The following is a 20,968-nucleotide window of genomic DNA, read 5'->3' on the forward strand; positions in this document are numbered from 1 at the left end:
TCGCTGCTTCCCAGCAGGGTAGGGAGCTGGTCTGGACCTTGAAAGTGGCACTGCTCCCTTCTGATCCTCCCAAGATGAACTGAGCCTGTGTTTTCCCCAGGTTGTTGCCAAGCTCCAGGAGACGGAGCGGCGACTGTGTGACCGAGAGGTGGTGCTGAAGGCTGTGACCCGAGAGAGAGACCAGGCCCTGCAGGCTCTGCGGACACGTGGGCTGCTCCCTGAGGAGGAGGCTCAGGTGAGGGGCCGCCCTCCTCCTGAGTCTCCCTTGCAGCTCTTCCTCCCTGGCCCCTTGGAGATATCTGTTCCCCCGGCCAGAGGGGAAACACGTCAAATAGAATCAGCACTGTTGAGGTAGATGTTTTCAGCCATGTTTCTTTTAAGATGACTGTTCACACAAGGTGAGACCAAGGCTCAACCAGCTAATGGGAATCTGCACTCAGTCTTCTTTGTGTCTTTAGTATCTGAAATATCACAAAACCTCAAATTCAGATATTGTACCATGGCAGACGGTAACACAGAAAACCAAAAGGTTAGGGCTTTATCCCAAAACACACTTCTTCACATGTGGTGACTGAGCCATTCGATATGTGACGATGGCCGTTCCTCTCAAAAGGCACAGACTCCCGTGCTGCTGTATGCCAGCCAGAGCCTGACACTGACTACGGGACGACCCCAGGTTGAATGGTGGCCCCGAAAGACGTATTCTTGTCCCGGTGCCTCAGGATGCAACCTTCCTTGGAAATAGGGTCTTTATGGATGTGATTAGTTAAGATGGATGATTAATTAAGGTCACATGAGCACATCCCAGCAGGACATACTAGGCCTGATGCCCTAGGGGTCAAGCTCCAGAAGGTGTGTCTGTTAACAGACCTCTGGGAAGATTCACATTCAGCCAGTGGTCAGGCTTGGGAGCACTGGTGTTCCCAGGAGGAGAGGAGGGGCCAACCCAGTCTCCAGGGTCACCTATGGTCCTGGGGACTCATCGCTGGTGGTTTTTGCATGGGTGCCTTCTCTAGGGCATAGAGAGAAAACAAATGCCTCTTTTTTGTTGTTTTTATTAATGAGCCTCCCTACGCAAATTTTTCTTTTTGTATTTTACTGCCAGGCTGGCAATTACAAGAAGACATTTGTCTCCAAGCACCAGCTCAGCTGGTCAGGGAGGCCTGTCAGTGGCTTGTTGCCTTGTTAAGTGAACAGGAACCTTAGAAGTGGCCGGGGGGTCAGAAACAAGTGCTGTGTGCAGAGTGGGGGGGTGTGCACCTCTGTTCTGTACAGGGAGCCCTGGAGGCAAGATGAGGGGGCGTGGCAGAGCAGCACCTCAGACACCAGTGAAGGTGAGCTGGCCTGGTGGTCTTAACACAGAGATGTGGCTTCCTTACCAAGCAGGGACCCAGGGTGGTGGAGGATGCTGTGCAAGTTTCGGTTGACCCAGAGGAATGAAGTCTTGAATCCTCCAGATAATAGCAAAACACCTGTGTTCCCCCTTCAGGGCCTTGATACTGTGACCAGGTTAAAGATGTGACCACCTGGTAAAGCAGCAGATGTCGGCTGGCAGGCGGCAGTTGGTGCTGAGTTCTATAGAGGTGGGCCCTTGGCAAACTAAGTAGGGGCAGCAGGGGATCTGTCACGCTCTGAAGCCGAGACAGAGGCTGCTCAGGGAGGAAGACGTGGTGCTTCCTGGGACGCGCTGAGCCCACCACAGATTGCACTGCACAGACAGGCAGCCTCTTGGCTGTGGCCACAGCTTTCTCTTTGCTTGGCACTAGTTTCGATGATGGCGCCTCGGCAGGGCCTGAGTGATCACCCCACAGAGACCAAGGCAGCACCGCCAGGCAGGCTGCTAGGGCAAACACAGCCACAGCCACAGGGACAGAAGATTCACCTTGGGAGTGGGCTACACTGCAACTTTGAGGTGGATCCTGTTGTTCAGGACAAGGAAGCTAAGGCCCTAAGAGGGGTGGTCCCTTCCCCACAGAGGGAGAATGTAAGCAGTGCTGGCCAGGTGCACAGCCCTGACCACTCTGCTGTCTGCCTGAGCGGGAGCAGCCTAAGGCTCTGCTGCAGAGAAGGTGGCAAATGGCCCAGTGGGCAGAGAAGGAGGTTGGATGTTTGCAGGAGGAGCAGTGGGGCCAGAGCGGTGGCTGGAAGGAGGCAGGCAGGTACATAGCGGAGCCAGAGGTGGCTTGAAAAGCTGGGTACTAGCGGTAACAGAAGAAATAGTTTCACTTTGGAAACAAAAGTAATATATACCACTGCAGAAATTTTACAGTTTTAGTTCACTGTAGTGCTCTCTGGAATAAAGCTGGCCCAACGTTCACCCCAGCTCAACTCCATGGCCGGACCTCTCGGCATGGTATCCTAGTGGGAAGTCTTCTAGGTTTCACTGGTTCTTTTGAGAAGTTGGTAGTTTCTTTTATTTGTCCTTCTGCAGGAAGGTAATGTGCCTTTTTTCCTCTGGTGGTTTTTAAGAGATTTCCTTCATCACTGTTTTTAAGTAGTTTGACCATGATGTGCTCTTTGGTGTGACTTTCTTTGTGTTTATCTTGCTTTGGGTTTGTTGAACTTCTTGGATCTGTGGACTTAGGTTTTCATCAAATTTGAAATTTTTTTGCCAACACGTTCTGAATCCTTTTCCATCCCCTCATTGATTGGGTTAGTGTATGTCTGCTTCACAGTGTTCTGTAGTCACTAGGGCTCTGCTGTTACTTGTTCTTTTGCCTTTCACCCTGTTCTTGAGTTTGGATACTTTCTGCTGCTCTGTGTTTGTGCTGACTTAACCTTTCCTCCTGTAGTATCTTATCTGCTCTTAATCCCATCCTATCCAGTGAACTTTTCCTTCAGACAATGTATTTTTCATCTCTGTAGATGCTATTTTGTTCTTTTTGATATCTTCTATTTGTTTTTTCATATTTTTCTTTAAATCTGGAGTATATTTATGCGAACTGCTTTAAAGTCCTTGACTGTCACTCAGCATGATGTTTTCATGTTCCATCCATGTGGTAGTGTGTATAAGAACGGCATTCCTTTTATGGCTATATAGTATTTCATGGTGTTAACTTTTGTTTATCCATCATCTGTTGGTGGACATTTCCATTTTGGCTACTATGATTAATGCTCCAAACATGTCTGCAGGTTTCTGTGTGGATCTGTGTTTGCACTTCTCTCAGGTCTGTACCCAAGAGTGGACTTGCTGGGTCACGTAATAGCTCTGTGTTTACTTTGTTGAGGAACACAGATTGTTTTCCACAGCAGCTGCACTATGTTATACTTACATTACAAACCACCGAGTACTTTTACCTTTTTCAGTGTACAAGGGCTCCATTTTCTCCACATCCTCACCAACACTTGTTATTGTCCATCTCTTTTGATATTTATTTATTTTATGTGGCTGCACTTGGTCTTAGTTGCACCATGTGGGATCTAGTTCCCTGACCAGGGATTGCACCCAGGCCCGCTCCATCAGGAGCACAGTCTTAGCCACCAGACCCCCAGGGAAGTCTCTCTCTCTCTCTCTTTTTTTTTTTTAAATAACTGCCCCTCTAACGGGTGAATGATGGGTTTTTGACTAAAAAGGAAGAGTCCCCAAACCTCTCAATAAAACTTATCTTTGAAAAACAGTGGTCTTGTCTTTATGAAACATAAAAGAAAAAGCATTTTCATAGTTCTGTCAACATTACCCACTTCCAGGACAGATGAGGAGCCGCAGGGACAGGGGGCCTGGAGGGTGCTGACAGACACCGACACAGCCGGCCTCAGATGCACAAGGGAATCGCTGGTTCTTGGCTCTAACCATTTTCTTTTCCTTTTATTTTTCTGTATTTTACAGAGGCCTCTAAGCTATCAAGGAGAAGAAATCAATAAAAGTTTTCCATCTAGTGAGATCCAGCAGCTAAAAGAGCAGAACACAAGTTTGCGAAATGTTATTGCACAAATGAGGAAAGAAATGGAAGCTCTAAGTGACCAAATTCTTCCTTCTGCCCGGTTAGGAGGGGAGACCTCACAAACAAACCAGCCTGACCCAAAGGCAGCAGCAGATTCTGCGGTTCCTGGTGAGCAAGGGAAAGAGGGAAGATGAGGAGTCTTCTCTACTGGGTCTGTAAATAGGCTTCACTTGGAGTCTTAAAAATGAGCATCCCCATTATAGATTATGTCAAAGTATGACAGCTGCTTTCCCTCCAAGAGAAAGGATCTTAAGTCATATTTTTTATGTACAATAAAAACTTTGTATTGGTTCGTGGAGGGAAAAAGGGAAGGATACACATGTGGCACATCTAAAAACCAGAGACAGACTTGGACCAAGGGCTAGTTGGCACTGCACTCTCCTGGAGTAGGCAGTGGGCCTGGGGGACCAGGCCTTTCCTCCGGGGAGCGTCCCGAGCCACAAAGGTGGCCCCGCCTCCTACTGTTCAGGGCAGGGACTCAGGATGGTGAGTGGAGGGGCAGCACCTTTGACAGCTGCGCTCAAGATGGGATTGTCAAGTCTGCATCAAGGATCACAAGACTGAGGGCTCCTGATCGTGGGGCCCACTCGGAGAGCATGGCAAGCTGGTCTCTGGAGGGGAGACACACAGACAGTGTGGGACAGTCTTGAGGGTTGGACAGGGGAGGGCGCGGGCGGTAGATAAAGGGTGAGTGTAAACGCCTCTGCCTGTGTGTTTACTGTGTTTTTTGGAAGGTTACGTTCTGGCCCTTGAAGCAGAAATGCACAATCTAAAGCATAAATTTAAAACACTGGAGGAACAGCTAGATGTGTTAGATCCTTCGAAGACATCCTTGTCCTGTGCTTGCGCTCAACCCAGTGTCCTGGCCTCCACAGATACCACCGGTGAGAGTCCTCGTCTCGTGTGGTGTGCTCTGTCTAATGACTTCCCAGTAACGCAGCCCAAGGAGATGTTACAAAGGTGCCACCCCAGGAGCCCCACCTCCTCCTGCCGAGCCAGCCACTTTCCTGACTCCTCACCCTATGGCTGAATTTTCATATAAGTGGAATTACAAATGTGTATTCTTGTCTGACTTCTTTTGAGCAGCAGTATGTTTTGGTTGATGGTCAGACTAGACTGTTCACATCATTTCCTCCCCCATTAGCAGCTTTTGAACTGTGGTGTTGGAGAAGACTCTTGAGAGTCCCTTGGACTGCAAGGAGATCCAACCAGTCCATCCTAAAGGAGATCAGTCCTGGGTGTTCATTGGAAGGACTGATGCTGAAGCTGAAACTCCAGTACTTCAGCCACCTCATGCGAAGAGTTGACTCCTTGGAAAAGACCCTGATGCTGGGAGGGATTGGGGGCAGGAAGAGAAGGGGACAACAGAGGATGAGACGGCTGGATGGCATCACTGACTCGATGGACGTGAGTTTGAGTGAACTTGGGAGTTGGTGATGGACAGGGAGGCCTGGCGTGCTGAGGTTCATGGGGTCGCAAAGAGTCAGACACGACTGAGCGACTGAAAACTGAACTAGCGGCTGAGAGAGCCATTGCTCTGGTTACTGCCAACACTGCACAGTGAGCCATCTCCTGTGCAGTACGTCCTTGTATCTTACTTACTTTATACATAATGGTTTGTACTTCTAAATTCTCTACCATTATGTCACCCCTCCCCGCTTCCCTTTCCCCACATTAAGCGTTAGTTTATTCTCTGTGTCTGTGAGTCTATTTCTTTTTTGTTATATTCACTACTTGTATTTTTTAGATTTCACACATAGACATTATACTGTGTTTATCTTTCTCTGACTTATTTCACTTAGCATAATGCCCTTCTGGTTCATCCATGTTGTTGCAAATGGCCACATTTCATTCTGTGATCAAGGAGTCAAGAATATGCAATGGGGAAAAGAAAGTCTCTTCAATAAGTGGTGCTGGGAAGACTGGACAGCTAGCTTCATGTAAAATAGCAAAATTAGAACATTCTCTAACACCACATATAAAAATAAACTCAAAATGGATTAAAGACCAGAAATGTGAGGCCACAAATCATAAAACTCCTAGAAGAAAACTTATAGGCAGAACCCTCTGCATAAACCTTAGCAGTATTTTTTTGGATCCATTTCCTAAGGCAACAGAAATTCATAGTGTTTAAGACAAACTTATTCATCAGTCTGTTCCTCTATGGTTGATCCAGCTTTACAGGCTTGTTCTGGTCTCCACTTCCATTTCTCTTAACTTCCTTTTCCAACGAGAAGCCTGACTCCTTGTTCTCCGTACGTTACTTCTTCCATCCAGTTCTTGGGTGTGAGCACCCTCCCTTGCACGGACAGAGGCCTTTTCCCACATAGAGGTCCCACTCTTTGACCCAGGCCCACCCTGGCTCTGACAGCCAAGCCAGGCTGCCCTCCATCCTGATTCCCTCTCCAGCTGGGTTGCAGCTCTCAGGCAGATCAGCCCCCTCAGGGTAACTTCCAGCTGCCCATCTGATGATTTATGGGCTCGATTGTTCAGGAAGGAGAGGAAAAGGCAGGCAGGACACTCTGCCTACACAGCTGGTCATCTTGTCCCAGGTAGTGGAAGTCTTACTTTTGGCTTTTCCAGTGCTGATATCTTTTACTTTTTTTTCCTTGTGTTATTTCCCCTGACTGAACTCTTTATTATGATGTTCATCATAGCTGACTTTCTTCCCGATCCCGGAGAAGAATTTTCAACACTTTACTTTTAAGTTTAATTGTTACTTTTTTGTATCAGATTAAGGAAATTTCTTCCTATTCCTATTGTAATACAAATCTGTGTTTTTTGTCATGATTCTGCCTCCACTGGGTCACTTGAACATTTTTAGTGTTCTATTCTAATCTGGTTTTTCAGTCGGTCTCTTTAGGTACTTTTTCTAGTGTTTTCCCCAAGAATTACAGTATACTTACTTATCACGGTCAACTAATGTCAGCACTTTGCAATTTCAAGTGGAATGTGGGGATCTTAGCACCAGTCAGGCCTCAACACCCCATTTCTTTTTGCAAATACCACCTCTCTGTACATCAAGAACCACATCAGACAGGATTCTCATTTTTGCTTTTAACTGCCAAACATAATTTTAAAAACTCAGGAGTAGAGGAATGGTCCATTCTTTGCTTGAATCCTTATCCTTCCTGTGACTCTTTCTTGATTCTAGGTTCCTTCTGTCTGAAGCACTTGTTTCAGCAGATCCTTTTCAGCAAGGCTGCTGGTGACAGACTCACAAAGTTTTCCTACATCCGAGACGTCTTTGTTTCACCTTCATCCCTGAAGAGTATACTCACTGGTATAAAATTATGAGTTTAAAGTTCTTTGCTTTCAGCATTAAACCATTTTCTTCTGGGGAGAAATCACATGATTGTTTCTGATGAGAAGTCTATTGCCTTTCAATCATTTCTCTCTGCCTGCTTTCAAAGTTTGTCTTTAGTTTCAGAAATCTGATTATGATGGTCTGGGCATAGATTTCTTTGGCTTATCCTTTTGGCCTTGAAACTGAACCAAATTTGAGAAGTTTCCAACCATTACTTCTTCAAGTATTTTTTTAGCTCCACACTGTCCTTCCTTTTTGGACTCCAATGCAAGAGTATTAGAACTTTTGTTTTTCTCCCCTGGGTCACTGAGGCTCTGTCTGTCTGTTTCCAATCTGTTTTCTCTATTGTTCAGATTGGAAATTTTCTGTTTTTTTCTTCAAGTTCACCAATTCGTTCTTCTGTTGAGCCCATCCAGTGAGATTTTTATTATGGTTTCGGTTCTAAAATTTATATTAAAAAAATTTTTTTTTTCATACCTTTGCTGAAACTTCCAGTATTCCATTTGTTTTGAGACTGTATTATATTGCCTGTTGGAATTGCTTTAATCTGTCTTCTTGATAGGTCTTTTATCATCCAAGGTACAATTTTTCTTGTTGTTGGTATAACGAGTGATTTTGGATTCTGTCATGGATGTTTTGAGTATTGTGTCATCCTCTATTACACACTGTTTTGTGTTTGCTCAGCATCTGCTGCTGCTACTGCTGCTAAGTTGCTTCAGTCGTGTCCGACTCTGTGCGACCCCGTAGACGGCAGCCCACAAGGCTCCCCCGTCCCTGGGATTCTCCAGGCAAGAACACTGGAGTGGGTTGCCATTGCCTTCTCCAGTGCATCTAATACTGGCTTATTCTGTCCTTTCTTCTACCTTGTTTGCTTTTTTCCTCATTTTTGAAATGGACATTCAGCCCATTTATCTTTCATCCTTCTTTTCTAAAAACAATCTTCTGTGGCTATAAATACTTTTGAAAGGACAGCTTTAGATGCACTCCTTATGTTCTGATAAGCCATGCTTTTATGGTAATTCGGCTCAAAGTAATTTCTAATAGCCACTGTGGTTTCTTCTTTGACCTGTGGATTGTGTGGACATTCTCGTTATTCCTGGCCAAATGACTAGGAGTCAACACAGGCCAGCCTCTAACAGACACTAGCTGGTAAAGCTGGATTTTTCTTCTGCAAAGACTCCTCCTTTCTTGGCATAAAGGTTGTTCTTCACGTGCATCTCGTCTCAGTCCTTGTGGGCACCCAGCTGCACCCACTTAGCCTTAGACTGTCTTCAGCGTCCCAGTGGACCAGCAGTGACAAGTAGCCATCCTCGGAGGAGGGCAGAGAACACACCCACGCACCTCTGCCCTGGACGCCACAGATGTCCTTCTCCCCAAGGGAACAGTGGACAATTGGAAGCGCCCCCAGGACGGTAGGAATGTTATTCTGACAAAATCGCTCTTTCTGCAGGAGGAGCTGTGCCAGTCGATAGAGCGTCCATGGGACTGGCACTCAGAAGGCTTGGAGACAGAGCGCATCTCCTGAGCTTCCTGGTGGCACGACTGAGACAGAAGGTATGGCCACCCTCTGATGCTCGACTGCGTAGGTCTCCCAACTGAAGGCACTGCTGGGGTGGCAGTGAACTCCAGGAATCTGCTGTGGCCTCTTTGTGCCTCCCGTGCCCTGTGAGGACGGGGTTATTACTGGGAACAGCTGGCTCACCTGTCATGTGTCCCTGGGAGGCACACAGTGAGGACGGGGTAGACGACAGAGGGGAGTCCAGGGCGGGGGGACAGTGCTGGCCGTTGACACCCACCCAGGGTGTGCTGGGCGAGTCCAGGGACCCACGTCAAGCCCAGGCACCGAGCTGCGGCAAGAGCGTGTGCTCGTCACCACTGTCTGTGACTCCAGATGCTTCACCCGGTGCCGGCCCTTGCAGTCCCCTCGGCCCGGCCTTCTGGGGGACAGGTTGTAACCAGGCGCTGGGCTGACCCACTCGTCCCTGTGGAGGTGGGACAACTGGACAACTCCATCGCGGCGCCACCCTGGCACCTGGGGCTGGTGACCCAGCCTGTGCTTTATTGCTGTCATCTCGTGATAACTCTTTTGATACCTCTTTTATTTAGTGTTTTTTTAAATTCTGGTAAAATATACATAACAAAATTTGGCATTTTTGTGTGTACAATTCAGTAACATTAAGTATATTCACAGTATTGTGTACCCATCACCAGGGTCTATTCCGAATAGGACATTTTTATCATTTGAACAGAAACTCTGTCCCCATTGAACACTAACTCCCTGTTTCCTGCCCCCAGCCCCTGGTAAACTCTACTCTTCTGGTCTCTGTGAAGCCGGCTCCTCTGGGAGCCTCCTATGAGTGACATCACTCAGTATTTGTTCTTCTGTGACTGGCTGCTTTCACTCAGCATAATGTCCTCAGGGTTCATCCGTATTGTAGCAGGGGTCGGAACTTCCTCTTAAGAACCCCACATTCAGTGTACCCGCTCATCTGCCGGACACTTGGGTCGCTTCTGCCATTTGGCTGCTGTCAGTGTGGTGGACTCCTGTCTGTCCAAGCGCGTGGTTCAGTTCTTCCAGGTAGACGTAAAGGAGTGGAATCCCTGGTCTCAGGGTAATTCTACATTTAACTTTTGGAGAACCACTAAACATTTCCACAGTGGCTGAGCACTTTCCACTCCCAGAAGGTGCACGAGGGCCCCCGTGTCTCACGTCCTCACCAGCAGCAACTGCTTTCTGTCTTTTTGACTCTAGTCCTAGCAGGTTTGAGGTGGATCTCACTGTGGCCCATTTGCATTTTCTTGATAAAAGAAATGGGGTGGCAAAGAGTCGGACATGACCGAACAACTGAACTGAACTGATAAAAAATGACGTTGAGTATGTTTTCGTGTGCTTATCAGCCATTTGTATGTCTTTTTTGAAGACATGTCCATGAGTATCCTCTGCCCATTTTTAATTGGGCTGTCTGTCGTCTCATTGTTGAATTATCAGAGTTCTTTGTATTTTCTGGGTTCAAGTCTCTGGTCAGATACGTGATTTGCAGACTTTTCCTGCCATTCCCTGCCTTATCTTTCCGTGGTCTTGATGATGTCCCTGGGAGCACAGCTCTTACTGCTGGTGTTGGCGGTGTCACACCTCCGTGTTGCCTTGTGGTATTTCTTTCCCATGGGGCCATTTTCCCGTGTCCTTTCAAGTCCATAAGTATGTAGGTTAGACCATCCTACAGACTCTGCATCTTCTGTGGAACAGAACTCCTAGCTAGTGACAGACATTGCTCAGAGTTTTCTGTCTTCTGTGGGGAGCAGGCAGTGCCTGGAAATCAGATGCCTCATCTTGACTGAAGAGCAGTTGTGCTGTTGCAGTGGGGATGAACTTGACTGCTTTTCTCTTTCTGGGGTTGCAGACCTGTGTCACATATGAGGGCAGGGGTCCTTCAGATCTGTGCCCTTTCCCAGTTCTGCCCCACCATGAGGATTTCACACACCCCACAAGCTACAAACAGGAAATAAATATGTAAATAAGAACTTTTAATTTTGTCTTGGTAATCACAGATTATTTGATTATCCTGAGGGAAAAAGTCTACCCTAAAAGGTGTTTTCTATTTGTTTTTACTTAACAATGTTTGTTTATCAGATGATCACCTTTTTTGGTGTATGTGACAAAGAATAAAATATTCATTACAAACTCGTTATAGAAATCCCTGAAACAGGAAAGTGTTAGTCACTCAGTCACGTCCGACTCTTTGTGATCCCATGAACTGTGACCTGCCAGGCTCCTCTTTCCATGGAATTCTCCAGACAAAAATACTGGAGTGGGTTACTGTTCCCTTTTCCAGGGGATCTTCCTGACTCAGGGATTAAACCCAGGTCTCCTGCATTAAGGCAGACTCTTTACCAGCTGAGCCACCAGGTGGAAGCCTGGTGGAAGCCTCCGGAATAGGAAGATGGTATCTTATCTTCCTGAGAGTAAAATGGGAAAGTTGAGGGTGTAGAGAAGTGTGTCTTTCTTTTTGCCTGTCTTTCCCTCTTTATGCCGGGAGAGCAGACATCCAGAGAGGCAGCTGAAGGACAGGGTGGCCCCAGAGCTCTGGCCTGGACTCTGCTCACGTACCTCCCAGCCACCCCGCAGCTAACCCAGGCTGCTCATGCAGAAGTGCAGTGGCTTGGTTGTGGGGGTGCTGTCTTATGGAGGTTGGAATTAAGCCAGAGAGGGGAGGCTGACTGGCATGTGTCCTTCTGATCTTTCTGGACTTTCTGCCACCTAGTACCTCCCTTCTCTTGCTTCCCAGTCCTCCCTGCTGATCTGTTCCAGACCCCCTCCCAGAGCCTGCCTCCTTCCTAACATTGCCTCTAAAATGGCCTCCCAGGTGCTGCAGGAAGTCCTGGACGTGGACACCATCCAGCGAGAGCTTCCCCACGAGCTGGACCAGGTGCACCTGGAGGCTCTGCAGCTGCAGAAGCAGGTGGCCGAGCTGGAGAAGCATCTCGGGTCAGCTCGGAAGGAAAGTGGGGGCACTGCCAGCAGGCAGCAACCAAAGGCCTCAGATACTGCAGCTGTTGGAGGAGAGGTGGGTGCCCTCTGGTGCTCTGCATCCTGTGCCGGGACTTGTCTGGGGTGCAGTCTTGGCCAGTGGGGAGCCTCCCCTCCCTCCCTCTTCTTCCCTGGCTGGGCTGGCTTTGTCTGGGCTGTTCTCTGCAGACGCCGTAAAGGGCTGCCACCCCACCCTTGTCGTGCAGGTCGCTGAGATCCCTCATTTAAAACTATAGGGAGCCTGCACACATGAAGGGGGCCATTCCGTGTCCTCTAGAACAGGAGGCCTTGACCATGTGCTTCAAGGGCCTGGGAAGCCCTGAAATGGATGTAACAAGGTGACTTTTCCTTCCAGAGGACCCCCAGGGGTGGACCCTGTGGGTCTCATGAGCTTCTCAGTGTGTGAGATCCTGCCTGGAGCACTGGCCACCAGGCCACCTAGTGTCCTGGTCCTGGTCAGGCCCTTGGCACCCAGTCCCCTCAAGTTCCATGGTTGGGTTTAGGCCAAGGTCCCAGGCCAGGGCACGAGTGCTACCGCAGCACGTTTTCCCTACGTACGTACCAGACAGGCTACTTTCCCGCTTCCTGAATGCCGTTATAGAAATGCTGCAAAGAATGGCTTTTGTCACAGGACATCATGTGACACACCTCCTGAGACCTGTCAGTTACCTGCAACCACAGATGGTGACCTGCAGTTACCTGTAATTATGTGTAATTACCTGTAATTGCTGCGGTGACCTGCAGTTACCTGTGTTACCTATGTTTGCAGATGGTGATAGTGATAAGCTGAAAGTTTTAGGGACAATAAGATGACGTCTGGAAGGTGCTGAGAGTCCTTGGGCAGAAACAGCATTGACTGTATTCCCTACCGACCTCACTCCCTGCTGAGTGGCTCTCATCCCACAGACCAAGCTATGAGAGTGACTTAGGGACACAGGAGGGACCCGACTCCAGGACCCACTATCGGGGGCTGTGAAGGGCCTCGAAGGGAGAATACGCAGCCCAGGACGCTGTCTGGCCCAGTGAACACGATGGGGGCCACTGTGCCTTGGCAGAGGCAAACATGTGAGGAGTGTCTTTAGGGGCTGGTGAGGGGGAGGCTGAGGGAGTCTGAGCTGTGGGGACACTGGAAGTGTAAAGTGAACCCTCTGTGCCATCGGTAGGTGGATGCTGTCCCCAGGAGCCTCAGACATCTCCACAGTCCTGTATCTCAGGAGTCAAGTCCAGAAGCTCCAGGCCCGGCTGGGCAGCAGTTGCCAGCGGTGATGTGTCTGCTCTCCTGCCATGGCCACAGTTGCTCCGGGTGCTGCCAGGGGCTTGCTGCAGCCCCAGTGGCCCTCATAGCTCCCTTGTTAGCAGCCCTCACATAACTCACTAACCCCACCTGTTTTGAGTGAAAGAGGAAGAAACTCTGCAAATGAGTGGAAATTAAAGTTGAGGTACTTATCCCTTGGCAGACAGCCTGGGATCTGAAGCAACTTGAGGCCCACGGCTGTTCTCCCAGGGTGGGTGTTGAGTGAGCTCTCTGGGTCTTGTAGTTTCTGCACAGCTATCAGGGTCCCACCTCCTTCCAGGTCTAGGTGTCCCATGACCTTGGTGAGGTCACTCCTAGGGTGAAAAATTGGAGGCATAGGAAACCCTTGGCCCAGACCAGGCCCACCCAATCCAGGCTCCACTTGTTGTGTGTTGGGTGCCCAGAGAAGAGGTTGTGGGCATCAGGCTTCCCAGACTGGGGGAAACGGTGGTGGAGAGGGCTGAGGTACCTCTGGGGCACAAATTGGGGTTGGAGTCACCAGGTTAAACTCGTGAGTTACTTTGAAGAGAGGGGTGTTCACACATCCTGGCTCCATCCACTGGGAGCCAAGGAACAGTGGCTCCCCAGGGTGGGTGAGCACATAGCCAGTACCTAGATCGCATTCCTGAACTTGATGCTCTGCAGAGAAGAACCAGGGTAAGAGGCCGATTCCACCGCCACAGAGACATGACAAGGAGGCAGGAGCCAGCATAAAGGGCTCCCACTGACCAGATCCAGACTAGTCACTCATGAAGTCACTGTTATAATTTGTCTACCAAAATTTGCATTCATGCTGATGCACATAAGCTGACAAGGAAAGGAAGGAGAGAGGGAAACTCTTTCTTACTTAGAACATCAGCCAAGGATGTGAAAGGAATGATACCATGGGAATGTCGTCAATGGATGCTGAAATTCTGGACAAGCTGTTTATAAGGAATCTCCCTACAAGTTCTTCAGTAACTTTCCAGTGCAGCAGCCTGTGGACACCACTTCCAAGGGATCAGCTAGCTTCCTTTGCCAACATTGGGACAGAGGGACATCGTGAGCCAATGGACAGGAGAGGGATAGCCTCACTCCTGACTCCCAAGTATGAGATTTTGGACAGATCCTGAGCGAGGGACACTAAACATGCAGCCTGTCCTGTTGAGAGCATTCTGAGGACTGAGGCGCCTGGGACATGGAAGACGTGTGAGATCGTGGACCCCGGGCAGGAGAAATAGGCCATAAAGGATGTCCTCTGGGCAGCTGATGGAGGTGCCTGTGGACTGTGCGTTAGGTCATAATGCCATGGCCCTGTGAAACTTCTGCCGTGTTCCTGTAGAGGAGGACCAAGCCTAGAGAAAGGATGGCCTAGCCGCTCCCCTACCCCCTCAACCTTTGCACCCCTAGAGGCTGTGCAGCTTTCAAGATGGGTTGGGTCAGCCATCTGGGCAGCTTTCTTAACTGATTACTAAGAGAATGTCCCTATTTTTAGAAAGTACAAACTGAAGTATCAGGGCAGAAAGGGGTGCAATGTCTCCAACTCACCCTCAGGTGGTTCAGAGAGAGATGTATGTGGAGAGGGGAGGAAGCACCAGCAGTGAGAGGGGCGTCGGGCCTCAGGCCACCCCTGCAGCTTCTCCCTGGGGATGAGATTCTGCCACATCAAGTCCAGACCCCCAACCCGGAAGGGACCTGCAGACCGCAGAGCACCCCTCAGGCTGCATAGTCACACTTGGGAACACTGGGTGTTTCTCTGCTCACCCAGGCCCCTCCCTCCCGCGGGCCCCTCTGCAAAGAGCCCAAGACGCCTACTGTACTTCGCCCGGCTTCGACCGCCAGGGGACAGTGCTGGCTGCCGGCGCTGCTCTCCCTCCCACTGGAGCCCGCACTGCTTCTCCCTGGTCCTCAGCCTCCCCACAGGGCTTCTCACGGGGTGGGGGCGGGGGGGTGGGAGGGGGGTGGGGGGAGCCCAGGCACTCCCTTCCCTGGGGAACAGAGTCATTAGGACGCCTCAAGCTTCCCCTCTGCTGCGTGGATTCTGGCCAAGATGCTGGCACTGGCACCCGAGCAAGGTGGGGGCAGGGGGATGTGGCCGTCACAGCCTTGGCCCCTGAATGTAGCAGTGCAGAAGCTCCTAGGTGTTTCAGGTCATTATTAGCATTGTGTCACTGTGGGCTGAGGCTGTAGAGTCATCAAAATAAGCTTCATCTTACCAGGAACTGAGCTTAAGAGCGGGGGGCCCAGCTGCAGTCCCCCACTCATCGCGTGCGATCATGGTATGAAAGAACACGGACCGTTTAAGATCAGGACTCCCCAGCCCTGAGAGCTGCCACTTCCTGGGCAGCGTTGGTTCCTCGGCCCAGGCCAGGGGCCATCTGCTGGGCGGGGGATGGGGGGTGGGGTGGAGTGGTGGTGCAGGGGTGCTGCTTTTGAAGAGATTTTTAGATTTCTAAGTGTCCTGAGGTTTGGAAAGTCTCTGTTTTCAGGATTTTACTTCAGATAACACAAGATAATCCTACAGCATATCCCTGTAGAGAGGGACCAAGCCTGAAGAATTGACTGGGCTGGTCCCCCAACCCCAGGGCTGCACCCCTGGAGGCTGTGCGACTTTCCAAAGGGGTCGTCATGTCAGCCGCCTGGGGCCTGTGCAGCCCCATGTGCGAATTCCCACTCCAGGTCTCCCACCAGTCCTGGTCCTGTGCCCTTGAGAGACCCTGAGCCAAGGCCTTTCTCTGATGTTCCCTTTGCCATCTCACCTCCATATGCCCCCTTCACGCCACATGCCAGGCATGTGCTAGAGGCACTGCTGTGCGGTCAGCGTGGCTCCAAGGCCATAGGAGGGCACAGGTGTATGCCAGCCCTGAAAAGACACACCAGGAAACTGGGCCAGGACAGGGTGTGCTCCTGTTCCAGGGACACAGAGCAGGTTCCTCGTTCTGGCGCCAGTTCGCTTGGCTGGGTCAGCAGCGCGCTTTTCATAGGTGTCAGCCATAGCCATGCCTAAGTAGGCCACCTGCTTCCCTCGGGGCCTTGGACACCACTGGCTCTTCCTGGGCCCCTGCCCGGCACAGAGGCAGCCACACACATTCTCCTTTTTCCCTTTCTCTTTTCCCCACACCCCACCCCGTTCCAAAAACCCCTCTAGGTAGGACAGCATGTGTGTGTAAGAGCCACACGGTTGGACCATGGGATAGCGGGAAATGGGACAGCTGGGTCAGTGGTAGAGTGAAGGGCCGCATGGTACCGCCCGGGCAAGGGGGCTCAGAGCCTGGGTGTTTTTCCCGGGACTACCTCCTGGCCCACAAGCTGAGACCCCAAGCAGCCACTGCTCCTGCCTTTGGCCTCCTTTGATTTCTGCACTCTCGTCAGGGTCAGGATGGTGGGAAACCTGGGCCAGCCTGTGATGGTTGAGGGAAGTCTGAAGGACAGGTGGAGTAAGTGTCTGAGTTAGGAGTCTGGACAGATGAAGTCAGAGAGGAGGCAGGGGAAGCAACGTGCTGAGCGAGTGAGGGCAGAGGGGGCACTGGAGAGGGGCCCAGCCGCGCAAATGTCCAGGGCTGGAGAAAGAGTAACCGAGGCTGGGTTCCCATCAGGGCCTCACTTCGGGTCTCCGCCGGCCCCCTTCCATACCAGACAGACAGCAGGCACCCAGCCTATGACAGAGGGGCCAGCAGAGGAGGTGGTGATCACACGTGTAGCCCTCATGGGTCCCGGGCCTGGGCTGCTTCCTCATTGTCTTCACTGGAAAGACACAAAAGCGTTGGTGGTGAGGGGGTGGGGGAGCCACAGAGTAAGCAAGGGCAGGCAAGCCTTGGCCTAGGAGCTTTGACGACCTTCATCACATACTTCTCTCCCCCCGCCCCCCCACAATGAGAGTGAAGGCTGCTGTGGATGCGTCATATTGCAGGGACGCCCGTTTGTCTGTTAGGCTGGAGGGACGTCACCCAGTGGTGTGGCTTCTGGGACAGTTGGTCAGGCAGTGTCCCGCCGTCCGCACCCCAACTCCCACTTCCTCCTCCCCGCCCCACAACCCCAGGCTCATCTGATGGTCTCTGCCATGTGGGTTTGTTCACAGGTTCCTGCAGACGGGGGACCCGCGGGGACAGAGGACCATGGGACGCAGCCCCTGCAGGTCCTGTCTGTGCCCCGACTCCAGAGGAAGCTCAAGGAGGCTGCCAGGAAGATCCTGCGGCTGCGCCTGGAGAAGGAGCAGCTCCTGGAGCTGGGAAACCGGCTGCGAGCGGAGCTGGGGCACCTTACCGGTGGGTCATTCCCCCCCACTCCGCCCCTGCTCTGGGGATGGAGGTGCAGGGTGCAGGGCAGGGCTGGCCCGAGGAGGGCTGGGCGGAGTGGGGAGGCCCAGCCCAGGCTGGGGGTGGGGACAGAAGGAAGGACAGACAGGACTCTGCTTGATCTCTGCCGTGGGAGTCCTGTGAACCCACCCTTCTGGCAGCATTTTGTGAGAAAAATGCCACAGGTTAGCGAAGCAGCTGGCATTTCTATGCGGCTTTGTGGTGGCAGCAAAGGCTGCCGTGTTCCCAGGCCAGCCACAGCCTTAGCCTCCTCAGGATAAAGGCGGCAGTGTGTGCGGTGTGGCCAAAGCCTGGACCGTGGGCTGCAGATGCCCAGGCTGCCCGTCGTGGTGCTGGTTCCTGAGAAAGGGACCCATGAACTGGGCCTGAGGTCCCACGATTAACCCACTAGAGCTACTAGACATTGAGCCTCTCCCAGTGTCTCAGCGCACCAGCCTCCCTGCTTTTAAACCCCTTGGTTTTCCTGCAGCCAAGGCGCCGGCCCCTTTCTCGCAGCCTCCCCCTCACCTTCTGTGGCTCCTGCCTCTGTCCTTTTCCAGCTACAGCTTTGAGTAACTGTGATGATCTCCAAATCTCCGGTCTTTGGGATTTCACCTTGTGGATATGAAACTAAGCCACCCCTCTCTCCATGACAGCTCACCTACTTTAGGAGCAAGGTCTCTGACTTGCATTTCCTGTTGGAGGCAGAGTGCTCCAGTGTGGCTGTAAAGAGCTCAGAGCAACAGGGTATCCACAAAATGCTTCTCTCGGCTAACGAGAGCCCCGGCTTCCTTCCCAGGTCCTTCTCACCCCCAACCACTGCAGTGTCCAGAAAGCACTTCCCACTGAAGGGGAGGAGATGGGACAGAACATCCACCCTGGTCTCTCCCCAGCACATACCTGCATGAACGAGAATAGTTGTTTTGAATACATTAATATTTAGCCTTAATATGTTGACTCCTGAAATTACCAAGCGATTGAAAGTGGGACTCGAGAGCACAAAGGGGACTGCGGAACTGAGGGGAGAGGGTGTGGAAGACCCTGGAAAATCTAAGGAGGAACAGACAAGTCACTTGTGTTTTCAGCAGACATCTTTTTGAGTGGCTGCTATGTGCCAGGCGCCCGAGACACAGAGGTCAACCAAACCATCCGTGTAAAATGATCCCCAGTTGTACTTGGAGACCGCTGTACACATCCACCTTTTGTGTGCATGGGACCTGGGCGAGACTTTGCTCAGAGGCTTTGTCCTTCTAAGAACCCACCCCTGAAAGAAGAAGGGTGAGCAGCGCTCAGTGTATTTCTAGATGTCATCAGTGTGCGAGCAGCAACCGAGGGCGTCTTTCACGGGAGCTGGCTCCTTCCCTTGGGACCCGTTTGACAAAGCCCTGCTTTCGTTCAGTCCTCCTTCTGTTCCACAAGTTGAAGGGGAAGGTTTGGCTTTGCTTGTTCCTTAGGGGCACTTCTGGGCCATCTTCTGCCAAGTTCACTAAAAACCCTATTTTTACTTTTAAGGGTCATGTCGTGTATGTGCTTCTCGCCCCACATTCCTGTCATTTCATGGCCTTCATTCACTTACGGCTCCATTTCTTAATTCCACTGCATTCCCTCCCACATCTGAACCTTGCTTCTCCTTCACCTTGGCCTCTGTGCCAAGCCCTGCCACTGCTCAGTTGCCCTCTCAGCCCCCGAGGCTTCCAGAGGGAGGCACAGCCATGCCTCCCTCCCCCTCCGACCTAACCTGTCTTTCTCCTCATGGTGAATTCCTAGCCTAATCAGCTGGCCTCACAGCCATCAAGTATGTGAGTGAGTCATCCACCTACCTCTCTATCCAGCATCCACTCACTGACACACTCACACATCTCTCAACCCATCTACCCCGCATCCATCCATCCGGCCATCCATCCAACAAAGGAGCAGATCATCCATTGCCGGGCCTGCCTTCCTGTGCCTCCCAGTGTCAGAGAAAGCTACACGTTCCTCGTGGCCAAGTTTGCAGCCTTCTGTGAAAGTTAGAGAGACCTCAGCAGTAGAGCCTTCCATGCCTGGTGTTTTCATTAGTGGTAGACTTTTCGTAATATCTTCTGTTTTTCTTCTCTGGTGATCTGTCTGTATGGATTTTCTGCCTCTTCTTGGATCAATTCTGGACATGTGCATTTTGCTGGAAATCTCTCCAAAGTCCCTAGTCTTCCAAGTACTACCATAGAGCAGTACATAGTGGCCTGTAACTGTTTTCGTCTGCATCTCTGGTTATCGCTCTTTCATTTCCTAAGACTTCAGTATGTGCAGGGATGTGGGATTCTGCTCCACCTGCCCTTTCCCCCATTGGCCATGCACACACTGGCTCAGTTCACCTTTGTATGAGGAAGTCTTCCCTAAATAATGGTTAAAAAAAAAGTCTAAAACCACCTAGAGGTGGGAAAGGCAAAAATCAACAGAGTTGATGTCGTCACATCCTAAAACATCTGTAAGGAAAAGACATCGTACACAAAGATAAAAGACAAATAACAGATGGGAGAAATATTTGCAGCATACCTGACAGATGAAAAAGAACCAGTACCCAACATGGGCATTCACTGATGACAGGCGAAGTGCCGGACGGAGCGTCCAGGAGAAATCCCCAGATGTGACAAGGGTATGGATGCCACTTGCCTCTGCAGGAGTCTGAAGAGGGCAAGTAAGTCAGCGTTGAGTTCACGCCCAGACTAAAAAGTCCCATCTCAGGAGCTGTCATTGGTGAAGCCTCTCTAAGGGCAGTTTGCCTGCATCTCACAACTTTTTAAATTAGCATACCCTTTGAATACGCAAATCTTCCCCTAGAGATCTTTTAAAAACATTTTCTCACAAATCTGAAAAAGATGCGAATGCAAGGATGTTTGGCAGTGTTTTTTGTTACAGTAAGAAAGCAACTAGGAAGGTCTAGGGGTCCATCTTTGGGACATTGAAATCGGACCGTGGATGCTACTTTAACCCTCAAGGGCATGTGGGGTGGACTTCCCTGCTGGTCCCATCCCCCTGCCGATATGGGGGGCATGGATTCAATCCCTGGTCCGGGAAGACTTCACATGCCACGAGGCATCTAAGCCCCTGCCACACAACTCTTGAACCCACACTCTGGAGCCCATGAACTGCAACTTCTGAGCCCATACACCGTAACTGCTGAAGCCCGTGCATCCTAGAGCCTGTGTGCGCAGCAAGAGAACCACTGCAGTAAGCCTGCACCTTGCAAAAAGAGAAAGTCCACTCACAGCTACAAAGACCCAGCACAGCCAAAAATCAGTAAGCAAATTTTTAAAAAGAGAGCGTGTGGGCCGCTTGCATGCCCACGGGTCTCCTGCATCCCCATCGGGCACCATCTCTGCACGGCACTTCTCAAACGAGAGAGACAGCCCGTTTTCCCCCTTCAGCTCCAGTCCACTGTGGATAATTATTTTGTCAAGTACAATAAAATGTGGCCTTTCCAAACGACTTCAAAACTCCTCACTTTGTGTTGTTTCCTCGTGGGCTTGGACACTCTTTGGACCAGGCTCAGCATGCTGACTACATGATGTGTGTGCCAGCCCAGACACGTCAGCCTATGAGAAGAGCACCCCGCAGAACAGTGTGCTCTGAGGCCCAGGTGAACAT

The 20,968-nt window shown here is 50.8% G+C and overlaps 1 protein-coding gene across 11 annotated transcripts in view; it reads left to right on the top strand.

Annotated features, from left to right (window-relative positions):
• The window catches only part of CCDC57 (coiled-coil domain containing 57), a 110,566-nt gene that overhangs the window by 39,908 nt on the left and 49,690 nt on the right, over window positions 1-20,968 (top strand). For 10 of the 11 annotated variants that reach the window (XM_027517855.1, XM_027517858.1, XM_027517860.1 and 7 more), the window contains 6 exons: window positions 101-235; window positions 3,827-4,049; window positions 4,676-4,825; window positions 8,699-8,802; window positions 11,613-11,813; window positions 17,128-17,314. In XM_027517855.1, the coding sequence (XP_027373656.1) occupies window positions 101-235; window positions 3,827-4,049; window positions 4,676-4,825; window positions 8,699-8,802; window positions 11,613-11,813; window positions 17,128-17,314 (1,000 nt within the window). Of the gene's footprint in view, window positions 1-100; window positions 236-3,826; window positions 4,050-4,675; window positions 4,826-8,698; window positions 8,803-11,612; window positions 11,814-17,127; window positions 17,315-17,904; window positions 20,810-20,968 lie in introns of those variants that run through there. The other variant, XM_027517865.1, reaches the window with a different exon arrangement.

The sequence above is a fragment of the Bos indicus x Bos taurus genome, chromosome 19, assembly GCF_003369695.1.
Source record: "Bos indicus x Bos taurus breed Angus x Brahman F1 hybrid chromosome 19, Bos_hybrid_MaternalHap_v2.0, whole genome shotgun sequence".
Lineage (NCBI taxonomy): Eukaryota > Metazoa > Chordata > Mammalia > Artiodactyla > Bovidae > Bos > Bos indicus x Bos taurus.